Here is a 20,841-nt window from a genome sequence, read left to right on the forward strand (position 1 = left end):
TGGTATAACATGATTGTAGCCAAATTACTACATACCTCTATTGCTTGTCATTGTGGATGTTTTTAGGAGAAGAGTGAAGAAAATTTATAGATCTTCTTTGTGTACTACATTCGACTAGAGTTGAGAGTATTGTTACTTTGATTTTTGTTTTTGGCTATGATAACACTTTATTTTGGGACAAATGCATAGAAAGATTTACAATTGGCATAAAGATAGACTAACATTATCAAAGTCAAAATTGATCAAGCAAGGTATTGTTGATTCACATTTAGGGCCTGTTCATATTTACTTAATTTCAGTTCAGTTCAGTTTCAATCAGTTCAGTTTAGTTCAGCTCAGCTCCAATCAGTTCAGTTCAGTTCAGCTCATAATTTCCCTCTCTCATAAAATTTTCATTTCAGCTCAGTCCAGATCAGCTCCAATCAATTCAGTTCAGTTCAACTCTAATCAGTTCAGTTCAATCCAATTTAGTTCAGTAAATGTAAATAGACCCTTAATAGGCCAAATTATATCGATAATTATCGCCTTATTAAACGGGCCATGATCGATTGCCCCTTTACTTTCCTTTTTTTTGTTTTTTTTTCTTATATATTTTTTTGTGTGAAGAACCCCCAATTTTTTTTCTTTTTTTTTTTAGTGTTCAGTCACTTTTGTACTTTACTAATACGAGTAATTAATTATTTTTTTTTCAAAAATATTCTTCCTCGAAGCTTAGGTGGGCACCGCACCAAAAAAAGATTCAAATTCTCGCCCGTTACAGAGAACCTCCACACTTTTCCCTCTTCACATACACACGATTCCGCAAACCTAGGGTTTCATACTCTACATTCAAACTCCAATCAATTTCATTAATCCCAATTAATTTTTTCGAATTTCTTTCATAACCCATCAAAATTCTCAGCATAATCTACTAAACCCCCCAATTTTCCCCAATTTTTTCTTGCTAAAAAATGGCTGCAACAAATACCTTAAACCCTCAAAACCCCAATTCTCCTCTCTCAGCAGAATCTTACCACCCTATGTTACAAGAATCAATTCAGCTTTTCTTATCTCAAATTCAATCTGGAATTTCTGATTTTTCCCATTTCAATTTGATGTTTTCCCGCTTAATTCATACAATGCCTTCCCCACCCATTGAGATTGTTTGGTTTTATTCAGCTGTAAATTTCCATACCCACAAAAAATTAATTGCCCAGAAAAATTTAGCTTCCCAGGATGATAATTTGGGCAGAATTTTAGCTATTAAGGAGCTTTTTCAGTCATTAGTTGCTTGTTTAGGTCCATGTAGTAGTAGTCTCCAGAAAGTTGCTGTGTTAGCTCCATTAATTTTCGAGCTGTATAATTTGGTTCTTGATTTGAAAGTAAATGCTAGGTTTAGCTTAGATAAAGCTATCACTATAGAGATTGGTTGTTTGGTTGAGCGTTTAGTGAGTTATATTAGCTTGTGTTGTTGTGAAGGGGTGGATGATCATGATGACACGATCGCTTTTTCGCCATGTTTTGTGGATTTGGTTAAGGTTTGGACGGTTCAAAGGCGGGAGATTGGTTTCGAGTTTAAGGATGATTTTAAGTTGTTTTTCCCAATGATTAGCGATGAGGCTCGAAATGGGCTTTTGGTTGGTAGTAGGGTTGGTGTTTTAGCTGGGATTGTCATGTGTCAGACCTTTTTGCTTAGTCTCTGCTTGAAGTTTGGGTTGGAAGATCCACAGGAGAAGCTTAAGGAAGATGTACTAAATTCGGCTGCTAATAGCATTATTGGATTTAGAAGTTGTTACTTCTTTGGTAAGATTTCCTTGCTGCTTGTTGTAGAGAAAATTTCAATTGCTACGAATGTGCTATAATTACATGTCTATGATTTTATGAGGCCTTAAATGAATGTTTTGTTCGTGTAATTATTGATTTATATATAGTGGATTATCTTGGTTGATGTAATATAATAAGATTTTGCTGTCATTTGCTTTTGGTGTATTTCCCATGTCATGTTAAGTATGAGACTAATGACTAAAGTTTGTAGCAGAGAGTTGGCCATATAGATATCTGGCTGATCTTTTCCTAGAGACAAGTGTTTTTCAGTAAGGTTGAATTGTTTATTTAGGTGAACTTGCTCTCATGTGCTATGAAGCTATGATATACTATGTTTATGGTGCCGAAACAGATGCATGCACCAAATGTAAATCTTGCTTGCTGGAAAAAAAAAATTAAACATGTATGTTTGAATTACCTATGTGACAATGGTGTTACCTATATCAATAATTAGACTGTGTAAATGCTCATAGAGCTCTATGTTAATGACCTATATAAAAGAATTGAAAATATCTCTCTCCCTTGCAATGTTTTAAGGCATTGTGAGTGTTCTTATCTTTGGCAAGTAAATTTAGCTGCTTAGATACAAGTCCAGAAGTTGCATAGATTTACGTTGCTTTCCTGAATCTGATAGAAAACTGACATCCTAAGAGGAACCCTTATGGAAACTAATCACTTAGCCCTGTTGGCCCCTAATAGGGACCTCTGCTACAAACTTTAATATTAGTACCTTTCTCCTCTCTCTCTCTAATATTAAAGAGAGAGTTGGTGTATTTCTCATGTTAGTAAGAGTTCTCTTTAATATTAGTACCTTTCTCCTCTCTCTCTCTTCCCACTCTTTGCTTGTGTATGTTCACTCTAGTTATACCACCCTTTTGACTTTCTAGCCATTTATAAGATAGGTCAGACTAGTTCTATTTTACATCCACAATAGCTTCAAGTTATTTCATCAAACCAAATGTACTTACGGCCCTATTCGGTTTGATGTAAAATGTTTTCATGGAAATGATTTTCCCATTTTTCCTTTGTTTGGTTTGTATAGGGGTGGTTAACAATTTTCCCAATGGTGGGAGATTGCATCCTTAATGATGGAAAACATTTTCCTTCACTAAACAAGGGAAGCCACATTTTCCTGCCTCCTCCTTACCTCCTTTTTACCTTCTTCTCATCTATCCTCATATTCCCACTCCTATTTTATTTTTCTTTTACTTTTCCTATATGCAACCAAACAAAGGAAAATTAATTTGCAATTGTGCTTTTCTTTGAAAATATATATTCCTTTAAAATTATTTATCATTGAAAATATTTTACATCAAACCAAACGGGGTCTAGATACAAAATATCTTTTCATCTCACCAGTTGAGATGTACTGGATGCAAAATAAATCTGAATATTATTGAATTTGTGGATCTTTGACAGATACCCTTCTCAAGATGCTGTTGGAGCTCAGTTTGCCTGTTACCTCCCTACTGGTGAGTATATCTTTGCTGCATTATGGAGATAATTAATTCCATTACCCTGCTGATGTTGTATGGTCAACATTATGTGTGAAGGTGATGCATTTCACTTAGCCTTGTGTCGCAATATGTGGAATTTGTCATTAGTTGTAGTCAGCCATTAGCCTTTTTACACTGTACAGTTAGAGGAGTTCCTTGCGGAATGGATACTTGAATTGTAGACAACGCCCTCTTTGTTGGACCTTTGTGCTGTTTAAATGGTCGGAACGCATAAATGGGTAACTTATCCTTTTCCTTAAAGAGAATTTACTATCTGTTAATGATATAAACATTTAGCTTTGGTTGGTATTGGTGTCTGCAGACTGTGGCTGATGAAGTGCTGTTGCGAGAAGCCCTGTTTGATGCAATCATCTTGGTAGATTATCCATTCTTTAATCCAGGATGTGGAATTCGTCTTTGTAGCCATCATTTAAACAGCCTTGCTTCAACATGGTTATTTGTTGCAGACAAGGCTATGAAGTTTGTTTGGTATGAGAGATGCTAGATCCTATGATTGGAAGCTGTTATTTTGTTATCTTACTATATGTAACTAGATTTTGGCTGCAGGCATAAAGGTGACCAAACTAAAGTCGTCTCATATATGAAAGCTTTCTCAAAATCTCTCATACACTCTCAGTTATTGAAGTGGGTCTCAACACAAATTGTTATGGCAGAGGATGCAAACAATAATATTTCAACTCCAGCAGCTTTTATGGGTGAGTGATTCCAGCATTTGGCCGTCTTAATTGTATTTTCCCCCTTTGTTATTTGCCGTAAGAGTTAAGTACTTCTTCTCTTCGATCTGCTGCTACTGTGATGATAATGTTGAACTTGTTATTAAGGGCTTAATTTTATATTAGATAGCTTGTTAATCTTTTTACATATACTCCCTCCGTCCCAAAATTTAGACAGGAAATAATGGGTAGGTCAAGAGTTTACTTAAAAAAGGTGTAATTTGATTATGGGGACATCTCATATTGGAAGATGTTAATAGCGGTATAGGAGTGGCTTAAGTTTATATGCTGCTCTTGAATACAAGTATGTGATTATTTAACTTTGGACTTTTCCTTGTTTCAGAATGGCTCGTACAACTTACTAGCCAAACTTCAAAGGGCTTCTTCAATGACGAGTTCTCAATGCTTCTTGAAAAAGCTATGAATTACATATCTGAGATGAAAACTGCACTTCCATACTTGGCTCTAGATGGTAATAACAATTTCTGCATTGACCAAAATGTTGGAGAAAATGGAGGTGCTGATGAGGATTTTGAGATGATCGATTCTACAGAGGGTGCTAAAACTGGCTGCAATACCACCTTGACAGCCAATGACGAATGCAGAAAGCGTAAAGGAGAAAAGGATGAAGGCGGCATACGAGTGAAACTTCTTAAATACCAAATGCATGACAGTCCAATCAAGAGTTTCTCACCTTTCCAGAATGAAGTTGGTTTGATCAGAAGGAGCTAGCCAGATAAAATTCTAATTCCTAATGACGAAGCAAAAATTTTGTTCCAACATTCAGAATGTTATGGTTGTTGATTGTGTAATTCCGGTTGCTTGCAGGTGTAGTCTTGTAGTGTAGAAGAGTCAGGAAAGAGGCAGAAAAAATTGTATTGGGCAAAAATTATATCAGCCTTTAACCGTAATTCTCTAAGACAGTAAAATTTGAGTTATGTCATTGTAAGCAGTTAAGCACATTATGTACATTATAGCCAAAATGCAAATAAAAAAACTAGGTTAATCAAGAAGATTTTAATTTTTAAATTATTTATCATCATGTGACACTATTTCACAATTTAAATGACTAGAAAACTAAATTTAATTATCTAAATAACTTATACTACATCTGTTAAATACTTTTTTCCGTTTCTTTTTAGTTGTTACACTTTCCTATTTTGGAAATTGTTAATTAGTTGCAACACTTTCTATTTTTAACATTTTTTTTTCTCTATTTTTCTTCTACCCACATGAGTCCCAAATTGTTTAGGAGACTATAAAAATAAAAGTGTAGCAATTAAAAATTAGTTGTTACAAATTGTTTTTCCCTGAGCATTACGATAAGTCCTCGTAAGCTATTTTTTAAGGAAAGTAAAAGCCAACGACAACTCTGTATTGTAAACGTAAAATTATCTACTTGTAAAGTTTCCTAAAACCAAAAAAACAACTCTACTGTAATCTCTATATAAAATTTCCACCATTGAAGCGGCTTTTGAGCTTTCTCTTCAGTCTAAGTCTCCACCATTGAAAGTAACGGCTTTTGAGGTAAGATATTGCAATTTTTGCTATTCATATACAAGTATTTGATAGTTTGTTTACATAACCCTTTAATTTAGAGGTAGTACTAGTATTTGTTTTAATCTATCGAATATTAATTTCACAATCTAGCGTTAATCGATTAATTTAGTCGTCACTCGTCAGTATACTCAATTTAGGAATTATTGATTCTAATTAATTATGATTAGTGTTTTGATTATATGTTTGTAATGTTGTTTAGATGGGTGATTATTGGTCTATGTTGCCCAAGGATATCCTTGGTATAATTGCATTGAAATTGGATTCAATTGAGGACTTGGTTTATTTCTCTGCGGTATGTCATTCATGGAATCATGCCTTCAATATGGTTAAACTCGAGTGGAGTCGTGTTGATAAACCAACAACACCTTGGTTGTTACTAGGTGAGCCTACTAATAAAAATAATAATGATGGTCGTCGGAAAATCTTAAAGTGTTGGAAGAAATAATAAGTGTTATGAATTAAGTCTCCCGGAGACTTTTGGGGCGCGATGTTGGGGTTCTCCGTATCGCTTTATCTTGATGCTACACCTTAACAAGAAGATCGAGTTATTTAATCCAATCACCAAAGCTCGACTAAAGCTCCCATCCCTACAAACATTGCCAATCGATCCAGAAGATGAAATTTTTGATGATCAACTTTACTTTGATAAAGATTGGCAAAAATTGTGTGTACGCAAGTTCATTATCTTAAAAATGCCTCAAAGTGATGAGTTTCTTGTAATGGCAATCCATTGGAGTCATGACAATCTAGCATTCGCTCGCCTTGGAGACCAAACATGGACACCAATACACACATCTTGCGGTAGATATTATCAAGTAATTGATGTGTGTTTTTGGGACGGAGTATTACTCATATTATATCAAGACGGAACACTTGCTTATTGTGATATTACAAAATCTGATTTTACGGCCAAGCTTTATTTATCGGTTCCTTGCGAGGTTTATAGAGATGTACTTTTGGGGATTGGAGAGATGTATATGGTGGTGATTGATGGTCATTTGCATGTAGTCTCTCGAATGAAGCAGGAAACGAGTTCTGGCTATACTACTACAGGTTCCAGCTATTGTACGTATGATATTCTAGTTCACAAGCTTGACGTTAAGAATAAATTGTGGGAAAAAGTTAAAGGTTTGAGAGATGGTTCGTTTTTTGTCGGTAATAACACATCAATGTCTGTTAACATATCAAATGCTCAACGAAATTGTGTCTACTTTACCGATGATGAAATTGAATACTGGGATGAAATTGACAAATTTCGTGGACATGATATGGGTGTGTATGATATGACATCTAAATGTTTAAACAAATTTTACGAAGGTGACGATGCACTTTCCGAGAATACATCTCCTACATGGTTTATACCCAAGTTTTAGATATTATTTGTTTTCCTTTTTCTTTGAACATTTTTGCTTACAGAGAAGCTTATCTAGTAATTTTAAATATACTTTTTTTTTTTTTTTTTTTTTTTTTTTTTTTTTTTTAAATTGGAAAATAAAGGGGATATGCTATTATCCTTATGATAGTTTTGAATGGAACTTTGAGTTGATCTGAACTAAATTTCTATAATATTTATAATTTTTCTTAATAATGTCTCTATATATATAGTCCTTCTCATTAGGCCAAGTTTAGTTTGGTTTATAATGTTATATGTTGCTTGTATTCTGATTGATTTTAATTTGAATAATGATGTTTAATAATTTATATATATACTAGATTAGCCCCGTGCGATGCACGGTTTTAAAATAATAACCTAAATAAATTTCAGACTCGATCTTTAGCACATGTTGAGAGAAAATAACTACTTTCAAAGTAGTACTTTCTAATTAAATATAAAAATACAATTTTCAAAAATTCAAATTTTTCATATTTTTTATTTATTTAATTAAAATATATTATTAATTATTTTTAACAACTATTTGTAAATAATAAAATAGGGTAATATGCGTAGATTACTTACCTTTTAAAATTCAATTTGAATTTAATTTCCAAAACAATGTTAAATAGAGTAGCTTAAAAAGGGGGAAAAAAAACAACATAACATCATCTTTGCATTTTGACGGGAAAAAAATTAAATAAGAGAGTGACACATAAGCAGTGATGATGTCAGCGGTTGTTACTTTAGTAATATTTATAGATAGATAGGCAAGGCATAGTCCTTATTGACCAGGTCAAGCTTAACTTGGTTTATATCTTTTGAATTATTTTCTTGCCCAAATTTTGTTTATAATCTGTATTATAATCTCTCTTATAATCTATATTGTTAATTTGAAATAAATTAAAAATCAAAGTTGTTATTTGAAATCAGAAATTTTGAAGTTGTAATCTGAAATTTTCTTTATAATTGTAATTGAAACTTGGGTTTTGATATATATTCTCTGTTTGCAATCCCTCATTTGTTCTAAATTCAGGTACATCTCAACTAATATTGGCAAATGTCTAAGTATTCTCTTTTTAGCTTGAAATTCTTTTCAATTGTATCTACATGTGGAGAAGAGCCTTTGACACCTAGGATAAAGGAAAGAAGAAAATGTTCAGCTAAGTGTCCCGACTCCCAACCTAGGTTTAGAGATTTTGACATTTTGTTCCAACAATCACACTGTTATGGTTGTTGATTGTGTACTCGCTCCCGGCTGCCTGTAATCTTGTAGTGTAGAAGAGTCTGAAATCTGCCTGAGGCAGGAAAAATTGTATCAGCCTTTAACCGTAATTTTTCTAAGACACTAATGAATATTAATACAACTGTTAAGGATATTAGCTCTAATATTCTGAAATGGTGCAGGGCCCAACTTGAGGATATGCAGCAAGTCAATCTCTTCTATGAAGGCAGGAAGGCAAACAGGGCAGCTGATTTATTAGCTAAATATTGTAGGACTTCTCCGAATCAAGATGTAACTCTTGTAATTTTGTATGATCCACCAAACTTTATTCGGGATGTAATCTTGGAGGATAAGCCTCCCTAAGGACCCTAACTATCTTGTAACTCGTCTGACTATTTTTCTTTAATCTAATTTATGCCCCCGGCTTTGCATCTAAAAAAAATGAATATTAATACTGGTTATTGAATTATGTCATTGTTGTTGGGTTAATCTCCCCAAATCGCATATTAGTAGTATTATTAATATTGTATTGTAAAAGGAAAAAAAAGAAAAAAGAAAGAAGTGGTGGTGGAAGTATCCTTGGCCTCTAAGGTGAAGTAGTTAGTCAAACTTTTATTTCCTAGGTGCTAGGATAAGTAGTAGACTTTGACTATGGTGCATTTATGCTAAGTTGAGTACCTTGGGAAACAAGGCTTTTTATGCCTATTTAAAGAGGCATGTAGTTGAGTTTGATGCAAGAAGAAGAGGTAAAATATGTGGAGTGAAAAGGAGGAGTAGTGTAAGTGTAATAGTGTTGAAGAATACACAAACACAAGTGTGAGGGAGTAAATTGGTGTGAGACAAATACAATATTTGTAGGAGGGTGTGGACTGTGGAGGATTATTTAGTGGAAGTACCATTGTGAAGGCTACTAAGTAGCACTTTGTCCAATTGTCCTAAATACTTATTGTCTAATATTGTAGTTGTAGTGGTACCTTTTGTACTCCCAAAAATATTACAGTGATGTTTCGTCCCTTGAGATTGGGACCGTGGTTTTTCCCTAGTTTAAGAGGGTTTTCCATGTAAAAATATTGTGTTTTATTTTTCTTTATTTTCGTACTCTATTTGCTTCCCGTCGATATTATTTTTATCTGTTACTTAATTTCCAACAATTGTAAGGGGAATATGTAAAGTAAACTTATCTTCTTTCAAAAAAAAATAAAAATAAATAGATAAAAAAAAATTGTACAGTCAATTTATCTATCTTATTGATGCTAAAACAAGTACAGGTTTCAGAGTGCTTTTGTTCCGGACCGTCTGATTACTGATAATGCTCTTATTGCTCTAGAAATCTTTCACACGATGAAAAATAGGAGTAAAGGGAAGAAAGGATCAATTGCGATGAAACTTGACATGAGTAAAGCTTATGATAGGGTGGAATGGGGTTTTTTGCGAAGGCTTCTTCTCACTGTGGGTTTTGATGGGAGATGGGTTAATTTGGTGATGGATTGTGTCTCGTCTGTTTCTTATTCTTTTGTGATCAATGGAGGAGTTTGTGGTTCGGTGAACCCCACTAGAAGGCTTCGACAGGGAGATCCTCTTTCTCCTTACCTTTTTATCCTAGTGGCGGATGTTTCTCTAGTATGTTGCAGAGTAAAGTACGGGAGAGGAAACTTCACGGGGCTAAAGCAAGTCGCAATGGGCCGGCAATCTCTGATCTCCTCTTTGCAGATGATAGCTTACTCTTTACAAGGGCTACTCGACAGGAATGCCAAATTGTAGTTGATATACTCAACCAGTATGAAAAGGCATCCGGGCAGAAAATTAACTATGAAAAATCAGAGGTGTCCTTTAGTAATGGGGTAAGTGGTGAAATTAGGGGAGATTTGATGAGTATTTTGAATATGCGTCAGGTAGAGAGACATGAGAAATATCTTGGCATTCCTACAATTGTAGGTAGATCGAAAAAAGCTGTGTTTGGAGCTCTTATTGACAGAATTTGGAAAAAACTCCAAGGGTGGAAAGAAAAACTTCTCTCGAGAGCTGGAAAGGAAATTCTCCTTAAATCTGTTATTCAGGCGATCCCGACTTATTTGATGGGAGTATACAAAATTCCAAGCTCAATCATTCAGCGGATCCATTCGGCCATGGCAAGGTTTTGGTGGGGCTCGTCGGATGGAAAGAGGAAAACACATTGGAAAAGCTGGGATGCTATGTGCACTTTAAAATGCTTGGGAGGTATGGGTTTTAGAGATTTAAGTGTCTTTAACGATGCTTTATTGGGTAGACAAGCATGGCGTCTAGTGCAAGCTCCAAGTTCATTATTGGGACGTGTCTTTAAAGCAAAATATTATCCCAATTCTGATTTCCTGGATTCTTCCCTCGGTTTTGCGGGTAGCTACTCTTGGCGTAGCATTTGGTCGTCAAAAGCTCTCATAAAGGAGGGAATTATTTGGAGAGTGGGGGATGGTCGACGGATCAATTTATGGCATGATCCTTGGATCGCTGATGAAGAGGGTCGGTTCATTTCAAGCTCTGGTGTTCCTGAGTTACAAGTAGTGAATGATATCATTGACATGGATAACAAGGAGTGGCGCTATGAGGTAATTGATGAACATTTTAATGAGAGGGATAAGCGCAACATTTTAGCTATCCCTCTTAGTGAAATTGGGCAGGAGGATAAATTAACATGGGCGTTTTCGAAGGGTGGGGATTATAATGTCAAAACTGCATACCTCCTTGGTAAAGGATGTGACCTCGACAATTTTCACCAAGCTTGGGTGGAAATTTGGAAAGCTGCGGTTACTCCCAAGGTGAAGCATTTTTTCTGGCGCCTATGCACTGGTACACTCCCTACTCGTAGTCTTTTACTTCATAGACATATGATTGAGGACGCTTCTTGTCCTTGGTGTGGGCTGGAGGTTGAATATGTCGAGCACACCTTTGTTAGTTGCACTCGTGTGAAGGATTTGTGGGCTGAATGTGAGTGTGAGCAGATGGCAGATTGGGGCAGAGCTACTTCAATTTGCGACTTGGTGGTAAGCTGGAAGGATCTCGATAAAAAAGTGCAGCAACGAGGTATGTTCTTGGCCTGGTGTATTTGGGGTGAGAGGAACCAAAAAGTTTTTGAGAATAAAACAACTCCAAATGCCATATTGTCCCAGAGAATGTTCAGGTGGGTCGAGGATTTTGATAAATATGCTGCTAGAATTTACAAGACTGTTGGAGTGCACGCTACTCGTAGCCCTTCTCACTGGTGTGCTCCTCCAAGTGGCATTGTCAAGATCAATATCGATGCCTCCCTTGCAATTGAGGGTTGGATTGGTATGGGTATGGTTGCTAGGGACAATAAGGGTCAAGTTTCTTGGGCAGCCACTAGAAGAGTCAAGGCATTTTGGCCCCCTGAGGTTGCGGAAGCTAAGGCTATCCTCCGTGCTTTGGTGCTGGGCAGCAGGTTTGGGTTCAAGGATATAATCGTGGAGTCAGACTGCAAGTTAGTCATTGATCGATTGTCAGCAGGGGAAAGGAACACAGCAGATATTGATACTGTTCTAGGAGATTTTCTCTTCATGTGTACGAAGTTTAACTCGGTTATTTGGTCCCATGTTAAGCGAGATGGCAATTGTGTAGCACATTCTCTTGCTAAATTTATTCCTTTCGGAGTCGAACAAATTTGGGAAAATCATTGTCCCAACGATGTTGCTCCTTTTGTACTCATGGACTCTTTGATTACTTAATATATTTGAGTTTGAGTGTTTTCAAAAAAAAAAAAAGTACAGGTTTCACAGTTTAAGTCTTTTTCCTGACGTTGGTTCATATATTTTGCAAAATGGACTACACAATTTTTTAGAGTTGCGTTGAGACTTTATACAACACAATAGTAAACCTGCAAATTATGGTAGATTCACCTTTGATTTGACACTCATTCCTCGGATTTACTAATTCAAAATTAAAGAACATGAAAATATGATTAAAAAACATGAAAATATAATAAGAAGAACATGCATATATATGAAAAAGTACATTAATCGGGATCACATAAGAAATCTTAAGTGTAACAATAACGACAATTTTATTAGTTTTGTGAAATCCCTTGGTACATGATTAATAACGAAATTAAGGGAACTTTCAAACAATACAACTCATCTTATATTACAATTAACAATCGGCTTAGTTTAACTTATACATGTAAGAGCTTCTAAGTACATATAATATCATAATCAGTTTTAATAGTCTTGGAATTATCCAAAGCCTTCTTCTTAGATACCTCCCAATTACAACGACATCTTGATTCATTTGGCAACTGATTCCGGCAAAGAGGTAAAGTATCATGACCACAACCCTTCACCCATCGATCAATACAAGTCTTGTGAAACATATGATGGCATGACACTAATCTTACAACTCGATTATTTGCACAACAATCCGACTCCTCTTCTTGTCGCGCCACTTCTTGATCATCATCATTTGATCTCTTCCTCTTCTTCCCCGTGATTTTTACCCCTTCGAGACAAATAGCACACGTAAAACCCTCACCCTCCGTAGGCAAACCTCCTTCTTTAACCACCTCCATTGCGGGCCGTGGTTGAGGTTGTTGGTCCCGGTAATCAACCCAAGTGATCAAGCTTTCTTTGTTACGACGTGACATAAAATGTCTCTCAATATTGTTCACAATTTCATACACGACACCAGTCCCGTACAATTCCGAGTTAGCAACCCTAAGTCGAAGACTCGAAACCTTCTCGTACATGTGTGATGTGTTGTAGCACTTCATTAGGGTTAGGGTGACACACAACCGATGTAAGATAATTCGATAAAAAACTTTTGCACGCTTCACAATCTACGGGATTATAATTACCTAGTAACTCCATCTTAGTTTTGACATACGGAGACGACGTTGTTTCATCTTGTTGTTCGTCACACTCAACCCAACGCTCATACTCATCGTATCGTACGAAAATCTCCATATCTTTACAATTATTCGGCTTTCGTGTTGTTGCTTGACGATGCTCACATTCGATCACAACGTTGTTAATTCGTACCTTCCCCATTGATAGCACAATCAAAGTATTTTCACTCTAAAAATCTTCGTATATTTTCACTCACGCACTCTAAAGAACTTGCCTTTAATTTTGTAATTTTTGCGAACAACAAATTTAGAAAAAATCAATGAACCTAACTACTTTACATTATACATACGGAGTATACAGAAATGAGAGATCATGATTCCTTTTTTCTACACAGACCCTGTTTTTTTCACTTTTCTACGTTGTGCCCCAACATATATGATTTTCTACACGGTAACCTCAATATACTTTTTGTTTCCATACGGTAACCTTGCCGTTATCCTGCTGTTAAAAATTTCCGTTAGTGGGGCCCACTCTCCATTTATTAATATTATTTTTATCGAATTGGTATTCCGCCAAAGGTTTCGGGGGCTATTTTGGTCCTAAGGGCCCAAATTGAGCTCAGATTTGGCAAAAAAAAAATAACGTAGATGCCTCGTTTTGTATGTTTAAATGTTAACACGTAAATCGAGACATTTCTTAATAAGCAAAACGAGGCATCTATGTTATTTTTTTGCCAAATCTGAACTCAATTTGGACCCCACAGGGCCAAAATAGCCCCCGAAACCTTTGACGGAATACCAATTCGATAAAAAAAATATTAATAAATGGAGAGTGGGCCCCACTAACGGAATTTTTTAACGGCAGGATAACGGCAAGGTTACCGTATGGAAACAAAAAGTATATTGGGGTTACCGTGTAGAAAATCATATATGTTGGGGCACAACGTAGAAAAGTGAAAAAAAAAACAGGGTCACTGTGTAGAAAAACCCTATTTAGAATGATAATATCAAGTATCAACAATAATCTACCCAATTTGTACTAATATGGCACAGTTCTATCTTAAGGTTCAGTTTATTATACTAAGACCATGTTCTCTTCACCTTAAAAAAAAAAATAATATTAAGTAAAAATAAGTTCAGTTCAGTAAAAATAAGTTCAGTTCAGTTCAGTAAAAATAATTTCAGTTCAGTAAAAATAAGTTCACTTTAGTAAAATTCAGTTTTCATAAAGAAGAATTATAATAGAAAATCAGTAAAAATAATTTCAATTCAGTAAAAATAATTTAGGTTCAGTAAAAATAATTTCAGTTTAGTAAAATTAAGGTGAAGAGAACGGGGCCTAAATGTATTATATATCAGTGTGAATTTCTATACAAATTTTCACATGAATATTGAGTTTCCGTCGTAAAATTGGTAATTATTATCATAAATTTGGTTGAACGGCTTATATCGTATAATTGGCCATCATATAATCTTTTTTTTTTACGGGAAGCAAAAGCTTTTAAATCAAACATCGGGGCTCTGATCAGCCACGAAAAATTCAGTTACATCACTAGGGTATTCCTCCATCCGCACTCTAAGATTATCCCTACCTTATAAAAAGTTGAAAGTTACTCTTATGAATAGTGTAATGCCAAGTATACCCTTTAAAATGTGTATTTACATATATACCCTCATTAATGTATACAAGTTTTTTTAATGAATAGTGTTTGGACAATTATACCCTCTAAAATATTTAATTATGTACTTATTTGCTCTCATGCTTTAATGTTAGTTGTCTTGGACATTTATATACTCATAAACATAGTTGTTTACATATTTTTTATTGTCATTAAATCTGTCACCAACTAAATTTATGATTTTAAGACCAAGCCGAAAGAGTCTCTAGATTTGACTAGCTATGTGCGCGCATCGCGCGCGTTAGCTACCCTAGTTAAAAGAAATACATAATTTAGCTAGGTTGTGAGCACTTCTCCTCACAAACGAAAAGGAAACATAATGGCAAGACAGAGCGAGTGAGCTGAAGGCCATCCTTCACAATCGTCCCAAATGAAGTATTAGGAGCTAAAGTCTTCACTAGGTGGTTGTGCAGCTTCAAACAATCAGTCTCTAAACAAACAATGCGAAAGCCGGACTCGATAGGGCCATCATATAATCATATATACTCATTTGTATGATATGTGTAAAAAAAAAATTACGGAGTAATAAACAATTTTTATTTATTTTTTTTTTTTTTACAAAACGCCTTAACCAAAAAAACATAATAAAATTATTGCCAAAATGCAATGAAACTAAGGTCAGTCTGATTTTCAAATTTATTACCATATATATCTATTATATCTATATTATAATTGTAGAGTCACTTTTCACCAGAAGCCTCCAAAACCCAAATACTTGCTTCACATTCACTCCCGCTCAAATACACTTATCCCTCCAAAAAAAACCTACTTTCAAATTTAAAATTCTAAAAACAATTTAACTTATTAAAAAACAAATTAAAAAAAAAAAAAACTACCCACTACAAAGTACAAACTAACCACTAAAAAAAACTGAAGGCAAGTTTATTTAACAATTACACAGTTAAAATAAATCCACTAAACAAATTCTTATCTATTTCATAATATCAAGTAGTTCTTAAATCTCAATGCAATACTCCCAAATTAATTCATTTTGAAGGAAAGAACAAAAAATAAAAATATAAAAAAAAAATAAACACCTGAACCCAATAATGGGTAACACACAACAGCACAAGTTGAATGAGAATCTTAGTGGCCGGAGGATATGGAACACCATAGCTAACCCGAATCAGTTATCAGTGAAGAAGAAAGCCAAGAACACGAAGGAGAAGGCCGAGAAACCGGAGGAGGCGATTGACGGATTGAGTAAGCGACTTTCAGAATTGGGATTAAAGATCTTTCTTATTAGGGGATTCTGTTTTGCTATCAAATCAGCATACATAGTTAGATAGTGTTTGTGGCAGTTGAGTTACTTAGAATGGCAGTTGAAATTGTATGTATGACGATTGAATCTTCGTAAAGTAGAATTTTTTTTTAGGTCAATAACTTCCATTTAGATAAAAAATAAATAAATAAATCACTTTCAGTTTCACTTTCACTTTTACTACTGTATTTTACTACAATACAATATATATCTCCATGTATAATTGCACATTTTTTAAACAACATTCAACTACAAGCATATTTATACTTCATAATAAAAATAAATGCTCCAATTTCTTCATTTATTGTAAGAGAAATAATTTCAGATAAGTTCAAATTCGAGCTAATTAGTTCAAATAAGTTTTGATAAGATATACGTTATAAGTTCATAAAAAAAATAATAAAAAAAAATAAACAGAATCAACATAACTATAAAACTATATACTTTGATCAATATTAACAATGTGGTCTACATTGAATTTAAGTTGATTTGAAATTAGATCAGGTCAATAACATGTTAGGTTTAGTTCGAAATGGGTTAAGAACAATACGGGTTGAATTTGGTTCGATCAGATCAATAACAGGTCGTGTTGATTTAGGATCGGGTTAGTAACAGATCGGGTTGGGATAGTAATAGGCCGTGTAAAATCCGAGTCGGGTTAATAACAAATCGGTTTAAATTCGGGTCGGTTTAGTAATGGGTTACATTCGGGTTTGACGGGTTAAACAGGGTCAATTTCGATTCAGGTCGGGTTTGGTTCAGGTCAATAATTCACTGGTTATATTCAGCTCGTGTCATCTCCAGGTGAATTGATGTTCGGTTCAGGTCTCAAATTCTCGGATTCACTAGGGTCTAGAGTTGGTTTCGGGTTGGGTCATATCAGGTTCGGGTCACCATTTTTTCGGGTTAAAATGGATCGCTTAATGACTGGGTTCGGGTCGAGTCAGCTTTGATAGGTCTAGATACATCAATAATTTTATTAACATGTAGCATATTTATGGAATTTTGTTCTCTTCTTACATTATCCATGGAAATCACTCTTTAGTAACTAATAACTTGGTAATCACTTCTATATAAATATTGGAGTACTTTTTTTTAATTTTTTTTTTGTTGTTGTTACTATTTTATGTTTTATTAAAGACTATCTGCATCTATATACTGTATTTTATAATCCTATCTTTAATGATAACACGTGCATTTGCACGTGCACATTCTAGTCTAATATATGATTTAAGAGTTTTTTTTTCCAACTTTCATTCACAACACTCCAAATTCCCATCCTTGTAATTCTAACCCTTCTATTTTTTTTTATAACCACCAGTTTCACTCATAACTACTCATATCACTCAATTAAATCTAGCCCTATATTAAAAAAAAAAAAAAATAACCACCCTTTAATAACTATCACTTCTACCATTTTGATCTTTTAAATATATATATACTACATATATTTCCCGTGCATGAGCACGAGTACACTCTAGCCCTCTGCACGGGTACACTCTAGCCCTCTATTTAAAAAAAATTTAAAAAATGTACGTCATATTTTTCTTTTCTTTTTAGTTATATATACAAGCTGTGCGACATACGCAAATTGCGTGTGCAACATAAGTAATTTACGTGCATAGCACAATTCTCCTTTTTTTTCAAAAATATTTTTTACCTTCACTTATTCTAATAAAAATAAAATATTACTCGTAGTAGGTTTAAAAATTGATGAAGTCATGGAGATTAAAAGGCAGGATATGAGTAGATTAGAATTTTCAAAATATGATTTCCCTCAAAAAAAAAAAAAAAAAAAAAAAATTGAAGGGTGGTAGTTTTTTTTTTGTTATTTATTTATTTATTTATTTATTTAATGGTAGTTTTATCTTAAAGATTATAAAAGATGAAAGGGTATTTTGTAAAAGTGAATTTTATCACCCAAAACCCTCCTTTCACTTTATATATACAAGTTACTAGATACACGGTACGCGTGTACAATATAAGAAATTAGAAGGAAAGAGGGTATTTGGGGTTTTTGGGAGAGGTACTTGGAATTTGTTTGGACTTTTGAGTTTCGGCCCAATTTAATTCTTTCTATAAATCCGTTTTAAAAGTGCATTGTGTCATGTAATTTGCGTTACACTTTCAATTGTAGGCCCAAAACTTAACAAAGGAAATATTGTAGTTTTCACAAAATTTGTCCTACAAATTTGTAAATTCTCTTTTGTCGTGAAAGAAAATGATGTTTGCTCCATTTTCTTTTACTAAGTTCATTAACTTCGTTGGTTATAATCGTTGAAAGAAAAACATAGTCGTCATGTACAATCTTATTAGATTCATCTAAACATATTCTTTCAAAATATCAACTTTTTATAGTTTTTACATGTATTTCTCTTTTTATAAGTCTAACACTTTGACCGTTTGCACTATTATGTGGTGATGTCGACTTATAGTAGATAATTAGTAATATTACATGTCGTCCAGAGTTGCGTTTTGACAACTTTGTCCGATATAGTGTCACTTTTAATAAAGTTGTGAGAGTCTACACCATGAAAAACAATAGGTGAGTCTGTGAACGATAAAAAAATTAATAGAGAATTTGACTAAACACATGACATGTGTCTTAATACCAAAAGTTAATACTTAGTATTAAAAAACTTTCACATATATAGAATTTAGAATTTTTAAATAGTTCATTATAAATTCAGATGTAAATCCAAGAACATTATTTATACGTAGTAGTTATTATATACAAAAATGCAAAAACACGTCGTTACACGCAGCTCTGCTGTTACTATATGTTATGGCCTATGCATTAAGTTTGGGCCAGCTAAAAGTGCATACATATAAACTAATAATTTAATTAAGCCTGAAAATATGGCAAATCTATACAAAATAAGGTTGGTGGCAGGTGAGACATAGAATGATTAAGGATACATACATGACCATGTGTAACTCATTAATGACCCTTTGTGATCTAGCATATTCAACGTATAATACCTATTTTATTTTTAAGGATCCTTCTAGGGTTTGAGTGAGATCTTTATTTTATTTATCTATGTCTCCTTAATCATTAATCATTGTTCTTCTAAAGGTTTTTATTTTTCGAGATAAATTTGTTTTGGGGATAATATATAAATATACTCCGTATTATTAATCGTTGTTTCAATTAAGGAATTTTTTTCCACTTTAATATATAGAGGATCAATGATAATGTTACGGTTATTAATTTTATTTGTGAGTTAATTTTAGGCTTTAGTGTTAATGTTAAACATATTTTAAAAGAACTTAAGATGTTATGGACTAATGAATAACCAATGTAGGTTAGTTATGTTGTTTGGATATCAATTATGTCTCATCACCCTCTAATATGCATTACCTCATGCAAGTTAGGGCCTGTTCACATTTACTTATTTTCAGTTCAGTTCAGCTCCAATCAGTTCAGTTCAGTTCAGCTCCTAATTTCCCTCTCTCATAAAATATTCATTTCAGCTCAATTCAGTTCAGTTCAGCTCCAAAGTTCAGTTCAGTTCAGCTCCAATCAGTTCAGTTCAGCTCGGTTCAGTAAATGTGAACAGGCCCTTAGGATAAACAACATACATATTATTATATTTTAAATAGAACTACACATCCTTACATAAACATTACTCGTATAGTAGTAAATTTTTGATAAATTTCCCAAGAAAATTACTTCTATTTGTGTGTCTATTTTACCTACCAATTAAAGAAAGAATATACAACAACAAATTGAACAACACTATATCTATATTTATTAAAGCCTATCATCATTATATAGTAATCAACTAAGTACATATATAAAATAAAAAGAAAGAAAGAAAAAATTATTTGTTGAACAAAATAATTAGGTAGTGTCTTTAGGAAGGGTCTTTAAATTAATCAATTGCCTTACGATTAAAGTATATGAAGTAGTGAAAGAAACGGCTTTGAATATAGCAAAATAAAATGATATCCAATGTACAATAGTAATGATTATGATGAATAATGTAGTGGGTTTATGCTTTGATCTTCACGAACTTGATTGGTGGTCCAATTTGAAGGATATGGTGGATTTTACAATCAAGAGACCATTTTCATATATAATAGGGAAATCATTTGCTTCTAATGAAATGATAATATTTAGATTTATAACGATGATAAGTAGTAATCTTATAAGGAATGTTTAAAATGAGTTATCTTCAAACAAATAAAAATGGGTTAAATGATTATGGTTCTTTTTTTGGTTTCCAATAAGTGACTAGACCTCGAGGAATTCTACATTATTACATTGTTGTTAGTTTGTAATAATTAAGAAATAAAAATAAGTTTTAAATAGCGCGATACTTAGGGCCTGTTTTGATTTATCAAATTGAGCTGAACTAAACTGATTGGAGCTGAGCTGAACTGAACTGAATTGAACTGATTGGAGCTGAACTGAATAAAGCTGAATTGAACTGAACTGAACTAAGTTGAATATTTTATGAGAGAAGGAAATTGGGAGTTAAGCTGAACTGAACTAAACTGAATGAAATTAAGTTGAAGAGAACATGCCCTTATAAACCACGAATGAAGGTTTTAAAGAGAGGAAAGAACTACGATACATTGTGAATTTGTGATCAATAGTAGCAAAGTTAGAGAAGAGGGAGATATCGGGAAGCAGGCTAGAGGTAGGGGTGGTGCCGTGGTTGTTGTGGTTGAGGTACATGCTAATGATGGCGGGGAAGGAGAAATAGTGGAAGTTAGGTTGTGTAATTAGCTAAATAAATCAATTGGCAACTTTTGTTAAATGGTAGCAATAACTTAAGTTAAGGATATGTAAACTTATAATATTTCCTGTTTCTATCACCCCTTGTTTTCATTGTATACAATACATTCATCATTTGAGTTTTTAACATCAAAAAGTG

The 20,841-nt window shown here is 33.8% G+C and overlaps 1 protein-coding gene across 1 annotated transcript; it reads left to right on the forward strand.

The window, feature by feature from the left end:
* Nucleotides 1–766: 766 nt before the first annotated feature.
* On the forward strand, nucleotides 767–5,024 carry LOC145595016 (uncharacterized). Its single transcript, XM_081651367.1, has 5 exons — nucleotides 767–1,782; nucleotides 3,223–3,275; nucleotides 3,622–3,788; nucleotides 3,867–4,015; nucleotides 4,377–5,024. The coding sequence occupies exons 1-5, from the start codon at nucleotides 951–953 to the stop codon at nucleotides 4,763–4,765; spliced, it is 1,590 nt and encodes a 529-aa protein (XP_081507493.1). The 5' UTR covers nucleotides 767–950; the 3' UTR covers nucleotides 4,766–5,024.
* The last annotated feature ends 15,817 nt before the right edge of the window (nucleotides 5,025–20,841 follow it).

Source organism: Chenopodium album, chromosome 19 (genome assembly GCF_948465745.1).
Source record: "Chenopodium album chromosome 19, dcCheAlbu1.1, whole genome shotgun sequence".
NCBI classification, from domain to species: Eukaryota; Viridiplantae; Streptophyta; class Magnoliopsida; order Caryophyllales; family Amaranthaceae; genus Chenopodium; species Chenopodium album.